Here is an 18,044-nt window from a genome sequence, read left to right as displayed (position 1 = left end):
ATGTGAGGGTAGGGAAAATCCAGGAGTCCTCTCCCTGCAGGAGGGGTACTGGCAACCCAGGAGGAGGGCCTAGGAGCTTTTCCTTTTCCTGCCGCCTGCCTGCTGGGGCTTAGTTCCTTAATGGCCTAGGCTAAAAGCCTCAGCCTGTGTCTTCACATAATGGGAAGTGACCACGGGGCCTGGGCTGTTTTTGCAGAGACAGAGCAATTCAGTCCCCCTGGTGGGTCATAGGCATGTGCTTGGATCCAGGGATGGATGACTCTAAGGTAGAAAAACAAGCCGGGTGTCTCCTGCCTGCCCTCAGGCTTTCAGGGGGCCATCCTGCAGCCAGCTCTCGGAGGAAACCTGATCGGCTGCTGCTTACCTTTCCTTCTTGGGAGGGAAGCCGGCTGCCTGTCTGAGGTACCCAGAGAAAAATGCCTGCTGTGTGGGGAGGAGGGATGGGATTGGCAACAGGCACTGGGTCTTGTCAAGGTCAGAATCTAGGCAGCCTTGGACTGAGGCTGGTTAATATATTTATTTTGAAGCCTAATGCAATCCAAGGAAGAGTTGTTTATTTACATCTTTGCTAAATTCTCCAGGTCGCCATTTAAAACCTTATCCCATAAACAAATTTCCTCTTAAAGCCATTCTCTTGGGTGGGGAGATGGTCCCCACCTGTTTTCCAAGTTCTCCGTTTACAGTGCTTGTTTGTCTTATTTCTGATGAATTGCAGAACCAGGCTGGCTTCCTAGACAAAGCTGCAGAGAGAAACACTGAGCACTTCCTCCCCTCCCAAGTAGCAGGAGAGCCACTGTGGCTAATAGGAGGCAATGCCAGGCAGAGCAGGAAGGACCCAGCCAGGTGTGGCCAGTTTCAATGGAATAAATGACAAAAACGAACCAGGAAAGGTGTGGAATCGGAACTCCAGTTGCCATTTTCCCTAAAAAGGAAAGAAAACAATCTGCTTTATTCTCCATCCCGTTTAATATTTATTTTGTGGTTCGAGATAAGCTAAATAATCATAAGGGCCAAGAGCAAAATAAAAAATACAAGGGCCTTTGTGTGAAACCTAGTAAGAATTTTAAGAGAGCTGGGTGTCACACCAATGGCAGAGACCTGTGTGGCTGCACAGACCTCAGGCTTATGAAGCCAGGCTTAATCCTAGGGTTAGGGTTATGCTAGGGAGGCACTTGCCATTTGCATACAACTGCAAGGCACACTAAGAAATTCTGTGATCAAGGAAGCCCTGTGGCTTAAAGTGGTAGAGCACTAGCCTTGAGCAAAAGAGCTCCGGGACAGTGCCCAGGCCCTGAGTTCAAACCCCAGGACCAACAACAAATAAGAAGGAAAAGGGAAGGAAGGAAGGAAGGAAGGAAGGAAGGAAGGAAGGAAGGAAGGAAGGAAGGAAGGAAGGAAGGAAGGAAGGAAGGAAGGAAGGGGAAGGGAAGGAAGGGAGAGGGTGGGTGGGAGGGAAAGAGGGATGGAGGGAGGAAGGAAGGACTCAAAGTTCAAGATAGAAATCATCATCATGCAATTCCCCAAGGGCAAAATGGAAGGAAGAAAGGGAGGGAGAGAGGGAGGGAACTTCTGATAAGCAAAATATCAAGAGTCTGAAACGTGCATGAATCACCTCTCTCAGTTTAAGTCTTGCCTCACTCCCTCAGCCTGAAAAGGTCAGTACCTCACTTTCCAGTCAGTCTAGCCAGGAACCCCAGTCTTCTAGACTAGCCCACATAACACCGTCATACAAAAGTCTTCAGGGAAGACAGAACAGAGCTTCCTAGAACAGACAATGTTAACTTCCTGAAGCGTTGCAGGGCTTTCCAAGGAGCAAGGAGGATGGTACAAATGAGACAGGAGAAAGCGTGGTGAAACGAGGAAGTGAGTCCCAGGGAAGCCCACAGGCCACAGCCCTGCCCCGGTGTCAGCCTGCAGGAAGCCAGGGCTTTCAGTGCAATGAGACCGAGGGATGCAAGGATTTCCTGGGGATGAGAACTAACTCACACAGATTGGAGAAGAATTTGGTCTAATGAGAGGAAATAAAACATTGGGACCAAAAGCACACAGAAATGCTGGCGCATACCTTAATGATGTAATAAGGATGGGATTCCTATCTCTGTCGAGTACAAAACAATGAGATAAGGGCATAATCGTGTTCAAGGATGAGAAGAGAGCCATCTTCACTAGAGAACTGTGAGAAGCTGAGCAACACTGAGGAAGAGGCTTTTGTGTTTATGAAGTGTGGGGGCAGGGGGTGGAGAAGCTGGTTGGTATTAATAGAATGATTTAGACAAACCAGAGGGGAGATACAGATGAACTTCCTCTGAGAGGCAAAAAAATACTTCATGGCTCTTTGGGGAAAATGTTGAGAGATCAAGGCTGTTAGGGGGCATGAGAAAGGTCTCTAGAGGTATTCATAACCTAATCATGGATTCTAAAGTCTCTGGGGAAGGAATGACAGCAGTGCATCTGAAAGAGGCAGCTGGTGGGGTCTAGATAAGAATGAGAAACCAGAAGACCCTGGAAGAAGATAGAATTTAGAGCTCTATTAGCTGTATGATGTTTCTCAAACTGAGCCTCACCGTTGTCAGGGCTATGTCAAGATGGAAACCAGAAACATGAAAGTCCAGTATATCTGATTGCTAACAACATAGGAGGTGTAGCGCAGTGAGAGAAGGCTTGTCTAGCATATGCAGAACCCTGGCTTCAAACATCAGTCCCTCAATACAAGCAAGTAACACAGATTTGGGGTGGGTGAGGGATCCATTTGAGGAGGGGTTGGTATTTCTTTCTTTATTAAAAAATTGATAAACACAATGAATACAAATACAAAGTTCAACTAGATTCTTGTGTGTGTGTGTGTGTGTGTGTGTGTGTGTGTGTGTGTGTGTGTGTGTGTACCAGTACTGGGGTTTGAAGTCAGGGTCTGTGCTCTGTTCCTTAGCTTTTTCCACTCCAGGCTTTTAAAAAATTTTTGTTTAATTTTTTGGTGACTAAGCGATAAGAGTCTCATGGGCTCTCCTGCCCAGGCTGAACTCAAACCACAGTCCTCAGATCTGAGTCTTCTGAATAGCAAGAACCACCAAGAGCTGACTTCAACTGGATTCTTATAAAACATGAAACCAAGAGATATTTCTACTTTGCAAACATTCGTGTTCTATTATATATATCATCAGATTATATTAGATCGTGTTTCATATCCGATCATACAGAATTCATTTCTCTGGCTATAAAAAATTGGATGAGTGGGTTGGAGGGTGTGGTGAGGTCGCACAAATTTATCCCTCCGAGCAACTGGGACTACTTTGGTAAAAAGCTTATTTAAGCAAGATTTGGTCTATAGAATGAAAGCCTCTCACTTTTCTACACCAGTACAGTGATGAGATGGAGTAAAAATCTAGATGGAGTCAAGAAGAACAGAGGCCATGCATGAGAAGGTGCTTGGATTAATGCCCAAGCATTAATCCAAGACGCTAGGCAGACTTCTCTGTTCCAAGCAAGAGGGGAAACATGGCTGCCATTCATGTCATATTTCCATTCATGGAAACAATGTTGTTACTTTCACTGAGGGAATCTGGAAGTTCCCAGAGTGCCATAAAACACAGAAAAAAAGTAAAGCTGTATCTCAGACTGAAAAGAAAAAAAACCCATTTATTTGTAATAAGAATTTTAGATAGTGTCATTTGCTCCTCTGATAATCTAATAGTGCTATTATTTACCAATAACTTGTAAAATGCCAGCAATCTAAGTCTGCACATGTCCTTATTTTCTTAATGAAAACATTTCCCCTAAGCAAGCTTAAGGAGACTGTTAAAGAGACTGTTTTTGTGAATGAGCAGTCGGATATCTAAGTGTTAAGTTTTCATAATTATTTTATGAGCAGGAAGTTTCTTAATTATATTGACTTCTTTTCCAATAATTACATGGTTGTGGTTTATGCTGTTAATCCACAATAGATGTCTTTCTGACAAAAATAAAGAAAAACAAAAATCCATCAGTTACCAAAACATAGATTATTTCAATGGAACACTGCTAATTTGGCCTACATTAGTAAAATATATTTTTGGTACGTTAATACACCTTAAATTGCTCTTAACAGCAAGCAGGGAACAGAAACATGGAGTTCCTAGTGCATTGCTGTACTGGTATTGGGTATGGAAACATTAATGAATTTTAAAGTGCATCTTACCTTTATGGTTCCTGTTTCCAGGAATTCTTCTTGATGGAATTTACAGATTTAGAAAGATGTAGTAGTTTCTGTAGTGTGTCCTTTAGGCATTTTATATTGTCAAAACATAAAATAAAAACAAATATACTTTCAAGATGAATTGGCTTCCATTTGTGATTCTGGAATCAGACAAGTTTTCATTCCAAAAATTAGAGTTAGTATTCCCATGAGCTGAACAGAGGAGGTTAGACTTACGGATAGAAAAAAAAAACCCGAAGTGGATCGGTTGTTTTAAGGTTGTTTTCCTTGCAAAGATTAAATAGAAAACAAGAGGGGATTCCCTTATCACACTGACTAAAGCTGGGGTTTGACTTGTTCCTTCATTCCCTCTTCCTCCCCTCCCGCTTTTAGGATCTGGGAAGGTTAGACAAACAACAAACAACTTAGTTTCAGCTTGGAGACAAGGAGCCTTAGCCTCACTGACCTTCTCCTACTAGGTTGAGTGCAGAAATTTAGCCCAAACCAATGGCCTCCTATAAATTCTAACAATATTTACATATTATTATGTATACAAACTTAATTTCTGAAAAACTGAAACCATTTTCTTTAATATCATAAAATTCAAAACTCAAAAGGTTAAGCTGGGTGCTGTTGGCTCCTACCTGTAATCCTAACTACTCAAAAGCATGAGATCCAAAGCATCAAGGTTTCAGGGGAGCCGAGGCAGAAATGTCAGTGAGACACCATTACTGAAATAACCAGCTAGAGGCAGGGCTAACATAGTAGAATGACAACTGAGCAAGTGTAAGACCCTGAGTTCAAATTACATTACTGACAAAAACAAGAAGAAAAATACAACAAAACAATACCAACAACAACTCAAACCAAACCAAAAATCTCCAAAAAATTTTCAGTGAGAGGAAGGAATCGTTCCTAGTCTGTTCCTTCAGGTGCACTTATTTGACTCGTTTTCATCATATTCTTTCCATTTGTTTTTAATTTTGTATGTATGTATGTGTGTAGGCAGGTAGGTGCTGGGGATTGAACCCAGGTCCTTGTACATGATAAGCACATGCAACATAACTGAGTTATACCCTCAGCACTTTATCAGACTCTTTTGTTTGTTGGTTGGTAATGGAGCTTGAACTCGGGGCCTAGCTGTTCAGTCCCAGAGCTGTTCTTTTGCTCAAGGCTAGTGTACTACCAGTTTGAGCCACAGAAATGCCTTTGTTTTTCTGGTGGTTAATTGGAGATAAAAATCTTACGGACTTTCCTGTAGTCGGATTTGATCTGTGACCCTCAGGTCTCAGTCTCCTGAGTAGCTGGGATTATAGGTGTGAGGCACCAACATTGGGTTTCTTTTGTATCTTGTAAGAACATTTATAAACCATTTAAAAACCGATAGGTCTAAAGAAGTCTTCCATTGTTTAACCATAATATCGCAAAGTACACATTGTTGTATACTGCTTTTATTTTAATAACACATCACAGAAGACTTTTTATTAGAACTTATAACGAATTTCTATCCTTTATGAATATGATATATTCAATGCTACCGGTATATCATATTTCATTTAACCATTTCTTGAAAAATGGACAGGTAAGTTGTTTCCAGCTCCGGAAACCTCAAAAATAACATAATATAAAAACTTGCCCATCTATTTCTCCGAAGTTCTAGTATATTTAGATGACTTCTTGGGCAAACAATTATTGGAGTGTATATATCTTTAATGTGTAACGATATATCATTTAGCCATCTCATTATGCAACCATATAAAGAAAGGAAGGAAGGATTAAGAGCCTAGATCCTCTGCTTTGTCAAAAGTCCCAAAGCATTTGTTCTAAAAATTATGTATAATAGAATTACTACCTGCTGTCTCCCACTGACATACATTTCTTTAAGACCAATGATCGATGTCTGGGTTTTGTAGGAACTGATGACCATTTTCCAGCTATTACACTGGAATGGGAGTTTAAAAGCCCTTCGTGAAACAAAGTGTTCTAGACAGGTAAGATTTTTTCCAAACAAGATGGGTTAGTGTTATTTATATGACCTACGTAGATGGTTTATCATATCCTTAGATTTCCTTCATGTAGCTATTTTTGTTTAAATTTTACGCTTATCTTTAAGTAGTTGTGTAAAGGTGTTTCAATTTAACATGTCATTTTATGAGGACACCGAATCTTGATCAATGCCATCCTTTTCACAATTTTCCCTCATCTTTCCCAACCCCAAACATCCCTTCTGTTTTCCTAGTTCCATTTTTACATACACATATTGCATATTGTGTGTGTGCGTGTGTGTGTGTGTGTGTGCTTTTTAGTAAGAGCACAAAGCACACTTAGCAATGCATATTAGTCAGGGACCAACCAAATACATATAACACAAATCTTAGCGGGATACAGAATTGATTTATAAACCTATACTGAGTATATGGAGCAATCACTAACCCAGAACCTTCTCTGAGCATTTGACCTGCCTCCTTCAGGTCTATACCTAATATTATACCTCAAACCACAGAAGGCACTGCTTCTGAAACCTCAGAGAAGACAGGCAAAGCTGTTGTAGCAGAATATTTTCCACTCCACCAAAAGTCCCCAGGTGAACAACAGAAACCTTTGTAAAGTTGAACAAGCCAGCATTCAGTCACCTCAATTTTATGGTTTAGAAATTCTGTCTTTATTTTTTAGAGACAGAATAACACTTATTTTCTTCACTACATATGAGATGTAATCACAAATATGTCTCTCCTCCTACATACTTAATGGTTTTCACCTGTTGTCCTCTGGGATTTATCATCTTTTGGCCTGCAATTAGAATTTTGAAAGATGGAAGTTTATTTTTGAGAATTTTCTAATAAGAATTTGAGCGGGGGAACAACTCCTGTACTAAGCAGCAAGACAAGGGTAAATGGAAGAGTTTTTCACACAGTATAGTCCCAGGAACTTTTAGTTGTTCTTCGCTTAGAAAATATGGCTTTCAAAATGCCAAATACAGAGAAGAAATGAGTAGCTGACAATGGCTTTGGCTATTTTTTCCCCTTCCTTTGATTTTCCAAAAGCCCTTTGAAATATGTTGGGTTGGTTATAAACACTTTTCCATGATTGTTTTTAATTTGTTAAGGTCATAAATAAATACCATATGTTCTTAAAAATAAAAATAAGCAATATATCCACTCCACATGACCAAAAATACATATGACAATATGATGTATTGACATTTTTTTTTCACAGAATGGAAGGTAGTGGCTAAGTTTTAATTGTTCACAAAGAAAGAGACAATGCATCATGGATATATCTCTATGATATACATAGAGATAATGTCTACATTCCATAACAGATTTTTAAATTTCTTTCTCGAGTTACTATGAGCCATTTGGGCTGTCATCTTTCTAATGGTCACAGCAAGCATATGGGAAATTGGTGGTCCTATTCCTAAATACTTCCAACTTTTTTGCAGTAGATGTGGCCAAAGCATATTCTGCCCAAATCAATTTATTTCCTTCTGTCTTGTTAAAGGAAACAATGCTAGGCAGAAAGAACCTATAATTAAATGAGGTAATAATCACAACATTTTTCATTGGAATGTAATTATAAAGACATATTTTTGAGAGATGTTGGACATTTGCTTGTGAACATTATCATCATTCCTAGTAGTAGATTGTTGTTGTTGTAGTTTGACCCTAGTGGGGCTTGAACAAAGGACCTCTAGCCTGCTGGGAAGGCACTCTACTACTTGAGACATGCCCCCAGCCCTAGAGCGTGATTCAAGCTTGAAAGACTTGCATTGTTAGATGAGACCAGCCCATGATTTCCTTTAAGAAAAATTATGCTCATTGGATATGGTTTTAGTTTGTTAATATAAAGAATTGTTGGAAGAGAGGCAAAAACAAAACCATAATTGTGTGTGGCTGGGAATGGGTGTCATCCATGGAAAGTCATGTCCATGTTTGCCTTCACTCACTGATATTCTGAACTTCTGCTTCACTTCTAGGAAGTCATCTCCTATTATTCCCAGTATTCCCTAGATGAGAAGATGCGTAGCCATATGGCTTTGGACTGGATAATGAAGGAACGAGAGTCCCCTGGAATCCTCTCTCAAGAGCTACGAATAGCCCTGAGGCAGCTGGAGGAAGCCAGGAAGGCAGGACAAGAGCTGCGGTTTTACAAGGAAAAAAAGGAAATCCTGAGCTTGGCTCTAACTCAAATCTATAGTGACCCTGATCTTTCCTCACCCAGTGATGACCAGCTGAGCCTCACTGCCCTATGTGGCTATCACTAGCAAGGCAAAGATCCCAGGTCAGCCCCCCTCCCCCAGAACTCTTATCATTAGAAAACTGTCCGGTAGAGCATTGGTAGCGAATGCTACAATTAGCTATTAATCCCTTTACCTATTTCATTCCCAGAATGGGAAGGTAGTTGGGCTCTGACAGAATCTGACATCCATGCATTTTTTTGGTTTGTTTTTTTTTATTCAGTCTTACACTCAGTGGTTCCATCTCAAGGTGAAGAGATTAGATAGGATCATTTGAGATATAGATTCCAGGGCTGGCTACAGTCTAAAGCCTAGTTGATATGTGCCTTGTTAGATTCTATATGTTGTTTCTAAGAACAGGCCAGTATAGCATCCCCACAAAATAGCAGCCAAGATTAAGTAAGGCAAGTAGCATGATAAAAAATTTTGAAAAATATATGAGACTAAATAAACGGTATGGATTGCTTCAAAAATATAAAAGGGTTAGAGTCTCTTCTTAACCTTTGGATGCTAAGCTATACTTTATATTCTACTAGGTATCACTCAAGGCTATTAGTGGGAGTTTTATCTGGACATTTCACTAGCAAAGATCTTAAAGTGATGGGGATATAAAATATTAGATAAATTTAATGTGGATTAAATTATCATTGTGATCATTTTTTAAACTTACATTCTTCCATAGGTGAAGATATCACCTTGTGTCATATGCTTACTCTTATTTCTGAAGAAATATCCAAGTTCTATGAGTTTTATAGTCAATCATATTCATTTCTATTTAGAAAGAGATACCTTGAATTAATGTGCTTTTATTTTTTTCACTGAAGATATGTAAATCTACAATGGAGAAAATTAATCACATTTTAAAGGTGAAAATACTTTCAAAAATGATTACCAAGTAACAAAGATACTTGCTTTTAATTTGTTCAAAGGGAATCAGAAGGACACTGTAACTCTGTTTTTGGCAACAACACAAGAAATCAATGGCTCTCATACAGTAGTATCATTATTAAGCTTAAGTCACTGGAATCTTTTCAAAAGGTACATCAAGGCATTGTTATTTCTTTCTTTTTTTTTTTTTTTTGGCCAGTCCTGGGGCTTGGACTCAGGGCCTGAGCACTGTCCCTGGCTTCTTTTTGCTCAAGGCTAGCACCCTGACACTTGAGCCACAGTACCACTTCTGGCTGTTTTCTGTATATGTGGTGCTGGGGAATTGAACCCAGGGCCTCATGTATACGAGGCAAGCACTCTTGCCACTAGGCCATATCCCCAGCCAAGGCATTGTTATTTCTACTCGGGCTATCTCTGTGGATCAATCAAAAGACTAGAAAATCAACACCAAATATATAGTAACTGTTAGATTGTTTACTCACTCAAATTCAGTAACTCCAGTGTCATTTTAATGCTACTTTCTAGTGTATATTACTTGTACAAAGGAGATTTATTGCATCATTTTCCTGCATACAGATGGTGTGCTTTGATCAAATTTACCCTCCATATAAATTTTAAAATAGATTTTTCTACGTTTACAACATGGAAATGACTCTTGAATTTTGTTGAATAATTCAAATTAAATAATTTTTCAATTTAAAAAAAATATATATATACTTTTTAAATTTTATATATATATGTAAACACACACACACAGTGTCAGCCCTGGGGTTTGAACTCAGGACCTGGGCACTGGTCCCTGAGATTCTTTCTTTCTCAAGACTAGCACTCTACCACTTGAGCCACAGCACCACATCAGGCTTTTTCTGAGTAGTTTATTAGAGATAAAGAGTCTTACAAACTTTGCTGTCTGGGACTGGCTTTGAACTGTGATCCTCAGAACTCAGCCTCCCAAGTGGCTAGGGTTACAGGCATAAGCCACTAGAGCTTGGATCCTTGCTCAAGTCTAGCACCTTAACACTTTAGCCAAAGTTCCACTTTTGGCTTTTTTTTGCGGGGGGGGGGGGGGGTAAGGATGAGGGGGATGGGGGGGAGGTGGGAAGGAGAGATGTTAATTGGAGGTAAGAATCTCATGGACTTTACTGGCCAGGCTGGCTTTGAATTGCAGTCCTCAGGTCTTAGCTTCCTAGTAGCTAGGATTATAGGCATGTGCCACCAATGCCTAGCTTATAAAATAGTTTACCTCATATCTAAATAAATACAGAAGGTTTTACTCCTTCAATCCCCATAATGATTATTATATCATGATTATGTATTTTGCAGTTCAGCTTAATAATATAAATGACCACATAACACATTTCTTAAACTAGGGCAAACTTAGCTACATAATTTCCCCACTCAAATATCTTTAAAAGGTAACAGCAAACTACATTTGTATCTTTAAGGTTTAATAAACTAATTTAGTGATAATACCATTAGGATTTTGTTTAATTAAAATTTCCTGAAATAAATTATTCTTTACTACTAAAAGCAACAGCTTTTAACATAATACAAATCTTATTTTAAAATATTATTTTAACAAAGTCATATACCTGCCCATGAGAATGAACATTACTAGGAAAAAACTTTAGCCCTGCATTTTCTTGAGTTAGAAATAGACTTTTTCATTGTTGAATAAATTTAGGAGTTTGGAAAACATTTTCTGAAAGAAAAATTTCAAGAAATCATTAGTCTACATTATCATATCAAAGCCACCCATGTTTTCTGTTGTTTGTGATTGTTTAGGTACACCTTTATTAAATTTACAACCTTTGACAATTGCACTCTCAAACAAAATCAAATTAGATACAGTAACAAAGATTAGATGTGATTCTACCAAATTCATTCCCTGCCTTACAATCAGAAAACAGTGACCATCTGTAAACTAAAAATGGTCACTATTAGTTTTCCAACTGTCAACACTGCCTCTCTTCTTGGAATTGCAAGGAAGCAACAGCAAAACAAACAAACGTCAACATCTTGACTGGTCGCTTTGGTACCCATTTAATAGCAAAACAGTTTTGACCAGGACATAATGGTTCTCAGTATTTCACATACATGTCTGTAATCCTGGCCCAGAGGAGAGCACTGCTGATGAGCAATGATTTGGTTTCCATGTCTTGTTCTCAATACTACACTGCAGTAAAAGGGCCAAGAGTATAAACAAGTATGGAGCTCCAAGCCTCTTTCTTCTTCTTCTTCTTCTTCTTCTTCTTCTTCTTCTTCTTCTTCTTCTTCTTCTTCTTCTTCTTCTTCTTCTTCTTCTTCTTCTTCTTCTTCTTCCTCCTCCTCCTCCTCCTCCTCCTCCTCTTCCCCCTCCTCCTCCTTTCCCTCCTCCTCCCCCTCTTCCTCCGCCCCCTCCTCCTCCCTCTCCTCCTTCTTCCCCTCCTCCTCTTTCCCCCTCTTCCTCCCTCTCCCCCCTCCTCCTCCTCTTTTCCTCCTCCTCATTTCCTTTCTCCTCCTTTCTTTTTTGTTTTTCATTATACACTCTTTGAGAATCTAATAAAAGCTATGAATTATCTTGTAGAAAAAAATAGAGCAAAACATGTACATTCAAATTAAGATTTGAAAAGTATGTGGGACCCCAGAACTTCATGGACTGCCCCAAATTGTCCTTGGTCCCTAGTTTAGAACTCATAAATTTGAACATACACATGATCTCTTAAATTTCACATCAGTGATCTAGTGAAGCTCAGATACAGCCTACTTATCCTATTTCTGGGACTAATATCATTGTCTTGAAATACAAACTTCCACCTTTTATGAAAAAAAGAGACTGTAATTTTCACAAAAACAGTATGGATTAGTCATTAAAAAGTACTTGGGTGGATGTATCGGAAATTACAGATTTAATACAATTGTCTAATATTTAGAATCCAGTTTTCGATTAGTTCAAAAGCTATGTAACTTACTGGTATTTACTCAAATGTGAAGAACTCAGTGCAAGCAGGGAACAAAACCTTTTACATGGACAAGAGGTCCATGGAACCCATACCTAAAAGAAACGCATACACACACACACACACACACACACACACACACACACGCCTCTTGATAGTGTTATTATTTTTTTACCTAAGCAAATGAAACATCTTGGAAACAAGGAATTTCTCCTCACTTATTTTGGAGCAAAATGACGTTTGTTACTTTTCTTTGTAAAAATAGACAACCTCTCCCCAAACCAAAAACCCACTGACACAACAAGGGTCCTGTGTGAGCAACAGAAATGCTGTTGAGAAAACTAGGACTGACAGAGTCCCTGAGCTCCCGCTGCGATGTAGGCTCTCTCATATGTCTAGAGTCCTTCTTAGCTATGAAATAAACCTATGCATTCTGGCCATGAATGCTTCGACCCTTACCCCCCTACATAGAAATTCCTGTCTTCTCATGTTTCACGGGATGTGGGACTACAGAGGGTAAACAGACTCTCATTACAATTCATGACCTTACATATTTGCTGTCTTTTTTCAAAAATTAGTCACCTTGGGAAATCAGTAACATGCTTGGCTGTGCCTAAGCATGCCATCTTTGACAAAGCTCTTCCTGCACTGTCCCCCCTGAGGAGCATCCTGAACATCTGAGAGCAGAGGAAGCAATCCAGCACTTCTGTAGGCTGAAAGCACGTGGGCACTCAACTGACTGGCTCACCTTAGCATTACAGTTACTAAGCCCAACCCTCAGCAGGTGCTTGGTGTATGTTTCTTGAGTAGAAGCTTATCATAAATGCCTTCCTTAGGGGGTTGATATTCAGAGCTATGCCCAATGGGTTCATTCATTAGTCTAATCTGACTCTTCTACTGGATTATCTCTTGGCTACAAAACCAAAGCTCAAAACAACACTGTGGGCAAAAAGGGATAAGGACAGAAAACGTACTGTGTGAGTACATTAGGATTAAGCAGCACAGATTATAATACTGGTGTCTCAAATACTTATGCTTAAATGTGTACATACGCCTGTATTATTGATCATGTCTTAGGTTGGTTTTCTTTCGTGTTGGTTCCATTTTTTTACACAAACTCAGCTTTTGGAGCAGTGAGATGGCAGCCAGCTTCATGATTGCATCACAGCAGAGTGAGGCGCTCGTTCCCCAACCCCGTCAGTACCACGTCAGGATCTAGAGCTGCGTGTCTTGTCAGTGCTTTTACTATGTGTGTGTACATTCCCAGATTGATGGTTGTGGTCCGGCCTGAGCCACTTGTCCGTTTCTCTGGAACTAGCAATGAAATCAAGCCCACTTGAGCAACTTAGACCTAGCAGAAGAGAAGAATAAACCCATGCAAAATATGGGTTCAGTTACCAGAGGGGGGAAATGGCCACTTCCCAAGACATTTTAAAACTATTTTCTCCATGAGAGCCTTCAAAGACAAAATAAGGAATAGAAGAAATGCAGTCTTTTCCACCAGAAGTTTGGAGAAAGATTTCTGGGCAGACAATAACAACAGATGTATACTATGAATACATTGTACTATTTCCAAAAATCAAATCTATCCTCAAAGGACAAACTGTCACTATTAAAGAGATGTTCAAAAGAATATTCCCTCCCCAGAGGGGAAATGCACAAATGCTTCCAGACCAATCACTTTGGAATAAGCAGACAGGTTTCCTGAGGACCCTTGAAGGGAACAGTGCTCATTTCTGTCTGAGAGTTCTGTTGCATGGAGAAACCTAATCACTTACATTATTCTGCAGTCACACTGCATAGATCTTCAGAGCTGATGACTTAGTGCTATGCAAGTTAGTCAGGAGATTTTTTTCTGGTCTGTAGACATAGACCCTGGGCCCTGGCTTTCATTATCAGTGGCTGTGAATATTCCTTTATAGAAAAGAAAACAGGTGAAAGCAGTTGGAGCAAAACTATACAGTTCAATATCTTAGATGTTTATTTATTCCTACTAGGTATCAACTGACTCAGAAACCTTGAGTATGGCTCTCTAACCTTCAGCTGTAACTCAAATACTCATAAATGATCTGGGAAACAACGTATTCTGAGGCAAATCATTATGTCTACCACATGGTTACATGGCATGATTTGTTAGTGATACCTAGGAAGTGAATAGTACATAGCACATGCCGTTTTCCATATGGAATGCTGAAAACACAGACAACCCAGAAAAACTCCAGCCTGCCACAAAGGTTGAAAAGTCAGCTCAGTACCATAATAAACTGGAAGCCGTGGGAGACAGTTTTTAACCTATTAAGTTAATCTCTTAAAATGATTTAGAAAATTTCTTTCTCTCTTATTTGTTTATATCCTTACCCATGTTTCTCCAATTTAAAAATTGAGGTCATAAGACCAAGAAAACAAAAGGTAGGAAGGGACTTTTCAAGTATCCTAAAGACTAATATAGCTTTTTTAATATTAATGATGACTCATAAATATATTCGTTAAAGAGTGAGTTAAGCCAAATGTAATTCTGGCTACTCGAGAGGCTAAGATCCAGAAGATCACAGTTTGAAGCCACCCTTCAAAGAAAAGTCTGAGGGATTCCATCTCCAAACTAATCAGCAAAAAGCCAGGCTGGAGATGTGGCTTAGATGGTATAGTGGCAGCTGAGCAAGCAAGCTAAATGAGTGTGAGGAAAACCACAGTCTCATTTAAAAAATAATAAAATAAAGATAGGTTTAAGTAAATTATAACTTCATACCTCTTTCCTTTACAGCATTCTTATTGTGACATATTCTGCAATCTCTTTTCTTCCTTGATAACAATGCAAATGACGTCTTTGTTCGGTTGACCAGTTGCCTGTGGAAAGCCAGAGGAGCTTGGATCTCATTCCAATGAAAACAGCTTCAACAGATATCATGTGGCATCTTGCCACATGAGGAACTTCATCCCAGGCGTTACAAGGGTCACTCACCTTGTTGACCCGGTCTAAAATAAATGTCCTAACATGAAAAGTAAGACTAAGAAACTACATATACAGTTAGTAGAGATCATGTCAGAGTTAAAAGATGGAGCTCACTGAGAAAAGGAGGGAAGGAAGAAGGGTACAGAACTCAAGGGGAAATGGTGAAAAAGGGCAGCAGTGGAGCTCAGTGAACACTGATGAAAGTGAACTATGAGATTCATGGATGGAGATGGGAGAGAGGGAGTGGAAGAGAATGAGGGAAGAAAAGATACTGGACATAAGGAAATGTGCTCATGTAATTGTAATCTCTTTGTACATCACCTCTATAATAACTATAAAGTAAATTAATTATTTTAAAAAAGGAAAGAAAAGAAGCAGGAAGATGGGAGCCATTCATGGAGGGGTAATCACACTGTTGGGGCTGAGAAAATGATGCCTGGTATGGGGTTCTTTGATCTGCTGAGCTAAAGAACAAGGTCTCTCAGACCTTCTGCTGCCCTTTTACCCGAAAATGTGGGGATCAACTAACTGTCTTTGAAGCCCCTTCCTTTTCATCCTATAGATAGAGTCTCCATGAAGGAACTGCACTGTCCTGCTCCCTGCTTCAGCAATCTCAAGCAGAACAGATTAACTCATAGAGAGGAGACACATCACATCACATAAACTGACCTCAGTCACAGAGGGACACCTTTCTCTCACCAGCTCCTCTGAGACAACAGTCATCAACTGACAGACTGCTCATTTGCATAACCAGAGAACCTTTATTTCCCATCCTTCTCCTCTGCCCACCATCACAAAATTTGTTCCCACCCCACCCCCACTGCAAGCACTCAGCCCCTAATTCTTCCTTAGTTCAGGTTGCTCTAAGAGCTTCAACCATCTGACCCTTGTTCAAGTCTTGTTCTGGGGACTCCCACTTGTATGAGCATTACTGACTGGTTTTTTTCCCCCTTGTGAATCTGTCTACTGTCAATTTACTTTATAGACTCAATTATCATACCTTTAGATAGTATTTTTCTCTCTCCTATAGTATCTACTATAAACAGGATGTTTGATTTGCTCTGCTGATGAATCTCTCATTTTCCATTTTAACTTGAAAGGTCATTTCTTCCTTGAATTCTACCTTCAATTTCCTTCTCATGTTATTGTCTACTCATTTCTTTTGTTTCATTCAAATTACTCTTTATTCACATTTGAGAATTAAGTTCGGTGGTAGTAATTAAAGGCAATGGACTCTGTGGTAATAAACGCCTTCTCATTTACATTTATTGCCAATAAAGCTACCTTTAACTTAGTCTTTCTTATTTTCTTCTGTCTCTTTTTCCCTTTTTTAACCTACTTTACTATCGTTACTACTTTATTGCTCATCGATTGCAATAAATATAAGACATGCATATTATTTTTTGTTCAGCTAATTATTTTTTTCTCATACCAGAGTTTGAATTCAGAGCTTGGTTTGCTTGTTCATGGCTAGTGCTCTACCACTTGAGCCATGCTTCCAGCACAGCTTTTTTCTGATTTCTGCAAATGAAGTCTTCAGGATTTTTCTGCCTAGGTTTGCTTCAAATTCTGATTTTCCAGATCTCAGCCTGCTGCATAGCTGGGATTATAGATGTGTGTCATTGATGCTTAGTTTCCAAACAGTCTTGATAAAGCAACTGTTAGACATCAGGGAAATGCTGTTAGACATGTAGAAAATGCTATAAATAGAAACATTCATAAACTGTGAAGAGTAGTAATGCGCAAATCCAAGGTATCATTTCTGACTTAATGAAAAGCACAAATAATTCAAAGTACTGTACCTTGCATTTCCTTAATCATTGCCCAATTGCTATGCAAATTACAAGTCATTTTTAAAACAACCTCATTTTCGTTTTCATTTTGTAGTGGACTGCTATAATATTGATGCTATATTTTTTGTATAATTTATGTAGGCATTGCTAGCTTCTCTCTTTTTATTATTGTAAAGGTGATGTATAGATAGTTTATAGTTACATAAGGCAGGTCATGAGTACATTTCTTTTTGAGCAGGGTCACCTCTTTCCTCCCAGTTTTTCCCCTCCCACTTCCTTCCCTTATAAGTTGTAGAGTTCATTTTCAATGTAGCGTCTAGTGAGTACCATTGTTGAATTCGTTGTTGTTATGAGAAGAATTCAACTTCAATCAGCAATTTCTAGAAAAAATAATTTCAATTATCTACTTTCTGACTTAGCAAACAATAAAAATTACATCTATCAGATTGGCCAAAAATTATTAACTATAACTTCCAACAGTGGTGAGTCTGTGAGAGGTTGATGCTATGAGTAACATTTATAACATTTTGGACTCAATACATTAAATCATAGAGCTTATCCCTTTAACACCAAAATTTTCATTTCTACATCAAAATCCATTTGTAGACATATCTCTAAGTCCTTAAAGGCGTGGGCAAATGATATTCTTTATTTTATTGTTCGTAAGGGTATGGATATAATTAAGTAGTTTGATGGTACATTTCTGAAATGTGTTTTCATGTGCATATCTAGTCTGATTTAGAACACAGTGGAATTTGAAAGCATAAAATGAAATACTTCATTAACAACTTTTATATTGACTACAGGCTGAAGTTATACTTTGGATGTGTTTGGGTAAATGTATTGTCAAAATGTCATCTGTTTCTCCTTTTATCTTTAGTAGAACACATATAAGTGCATATAACTCACATCTGAACTCTGATTTCTCTTAGTATTTACCCATGTTATACTGTTATTAAAAGAAGTTAGAATTTTATGTGTAATTACATAAAGATCTAAGATACATTGACCAAAAAATAATTTTCAAAGTAATATAGAAAGAATAACTTCCTACTAAAAATGAGGCAAG

The 18,044-nt window shown here is 38.9% G+C and overlaps 1 protein-coding gene across 2 annotated transcripts in view; it reads left to right on the top strand.

Annotated features, from left to right (window-relative positions):
* Positions 1-8,915, top strand: part of Lix1 (limb and CNS expressed 1) — a 53,259-nt gene extending 44,344 nt beyond the window's left edge. The window contains exons 5-6 of one of the 2 annotated variants that reach the window (XM_048331467.1): positions 6,082-6,159; positions 8,145-8,915. In XM_048331467.1, coding sequence (XP_048187424.1) covers positions 6,082-6,159; positions 8,145-8,432 — 366 coding nt within the window. In that variant the 3' untranslated portion in view covers positions 8,433-8,915. The remainder of the gene's footprint in view (positions 1-6,081; positions 6,160-8,144) is intronic. The other variant, XM_048331468.1, reaches the window with a different exon arrangement.
* Positions 8,916-18,044: the final 9,129 nt, after the last annotated feature.

The sequence above is a fragment of the Perognathus longimembris genome, chromosome 22, assembly GCF_023159225.1.
Source record: "Perognathus longimembris pacificus isolate PPM17 chromosome 22, ASM2315922v1, whole genome shotgun sequence".
NCBI lineage: Eukaryota > Metazoa > Chordata > Mammalia > Rodentia > Heteromyidae > Perognathus > Perognathus longimembris.
The sequence above is the reverse complement of the archived record's forward strand: the minus strand, read 5'-3'. Positions and strand labels throughout refer to the sequence as shown.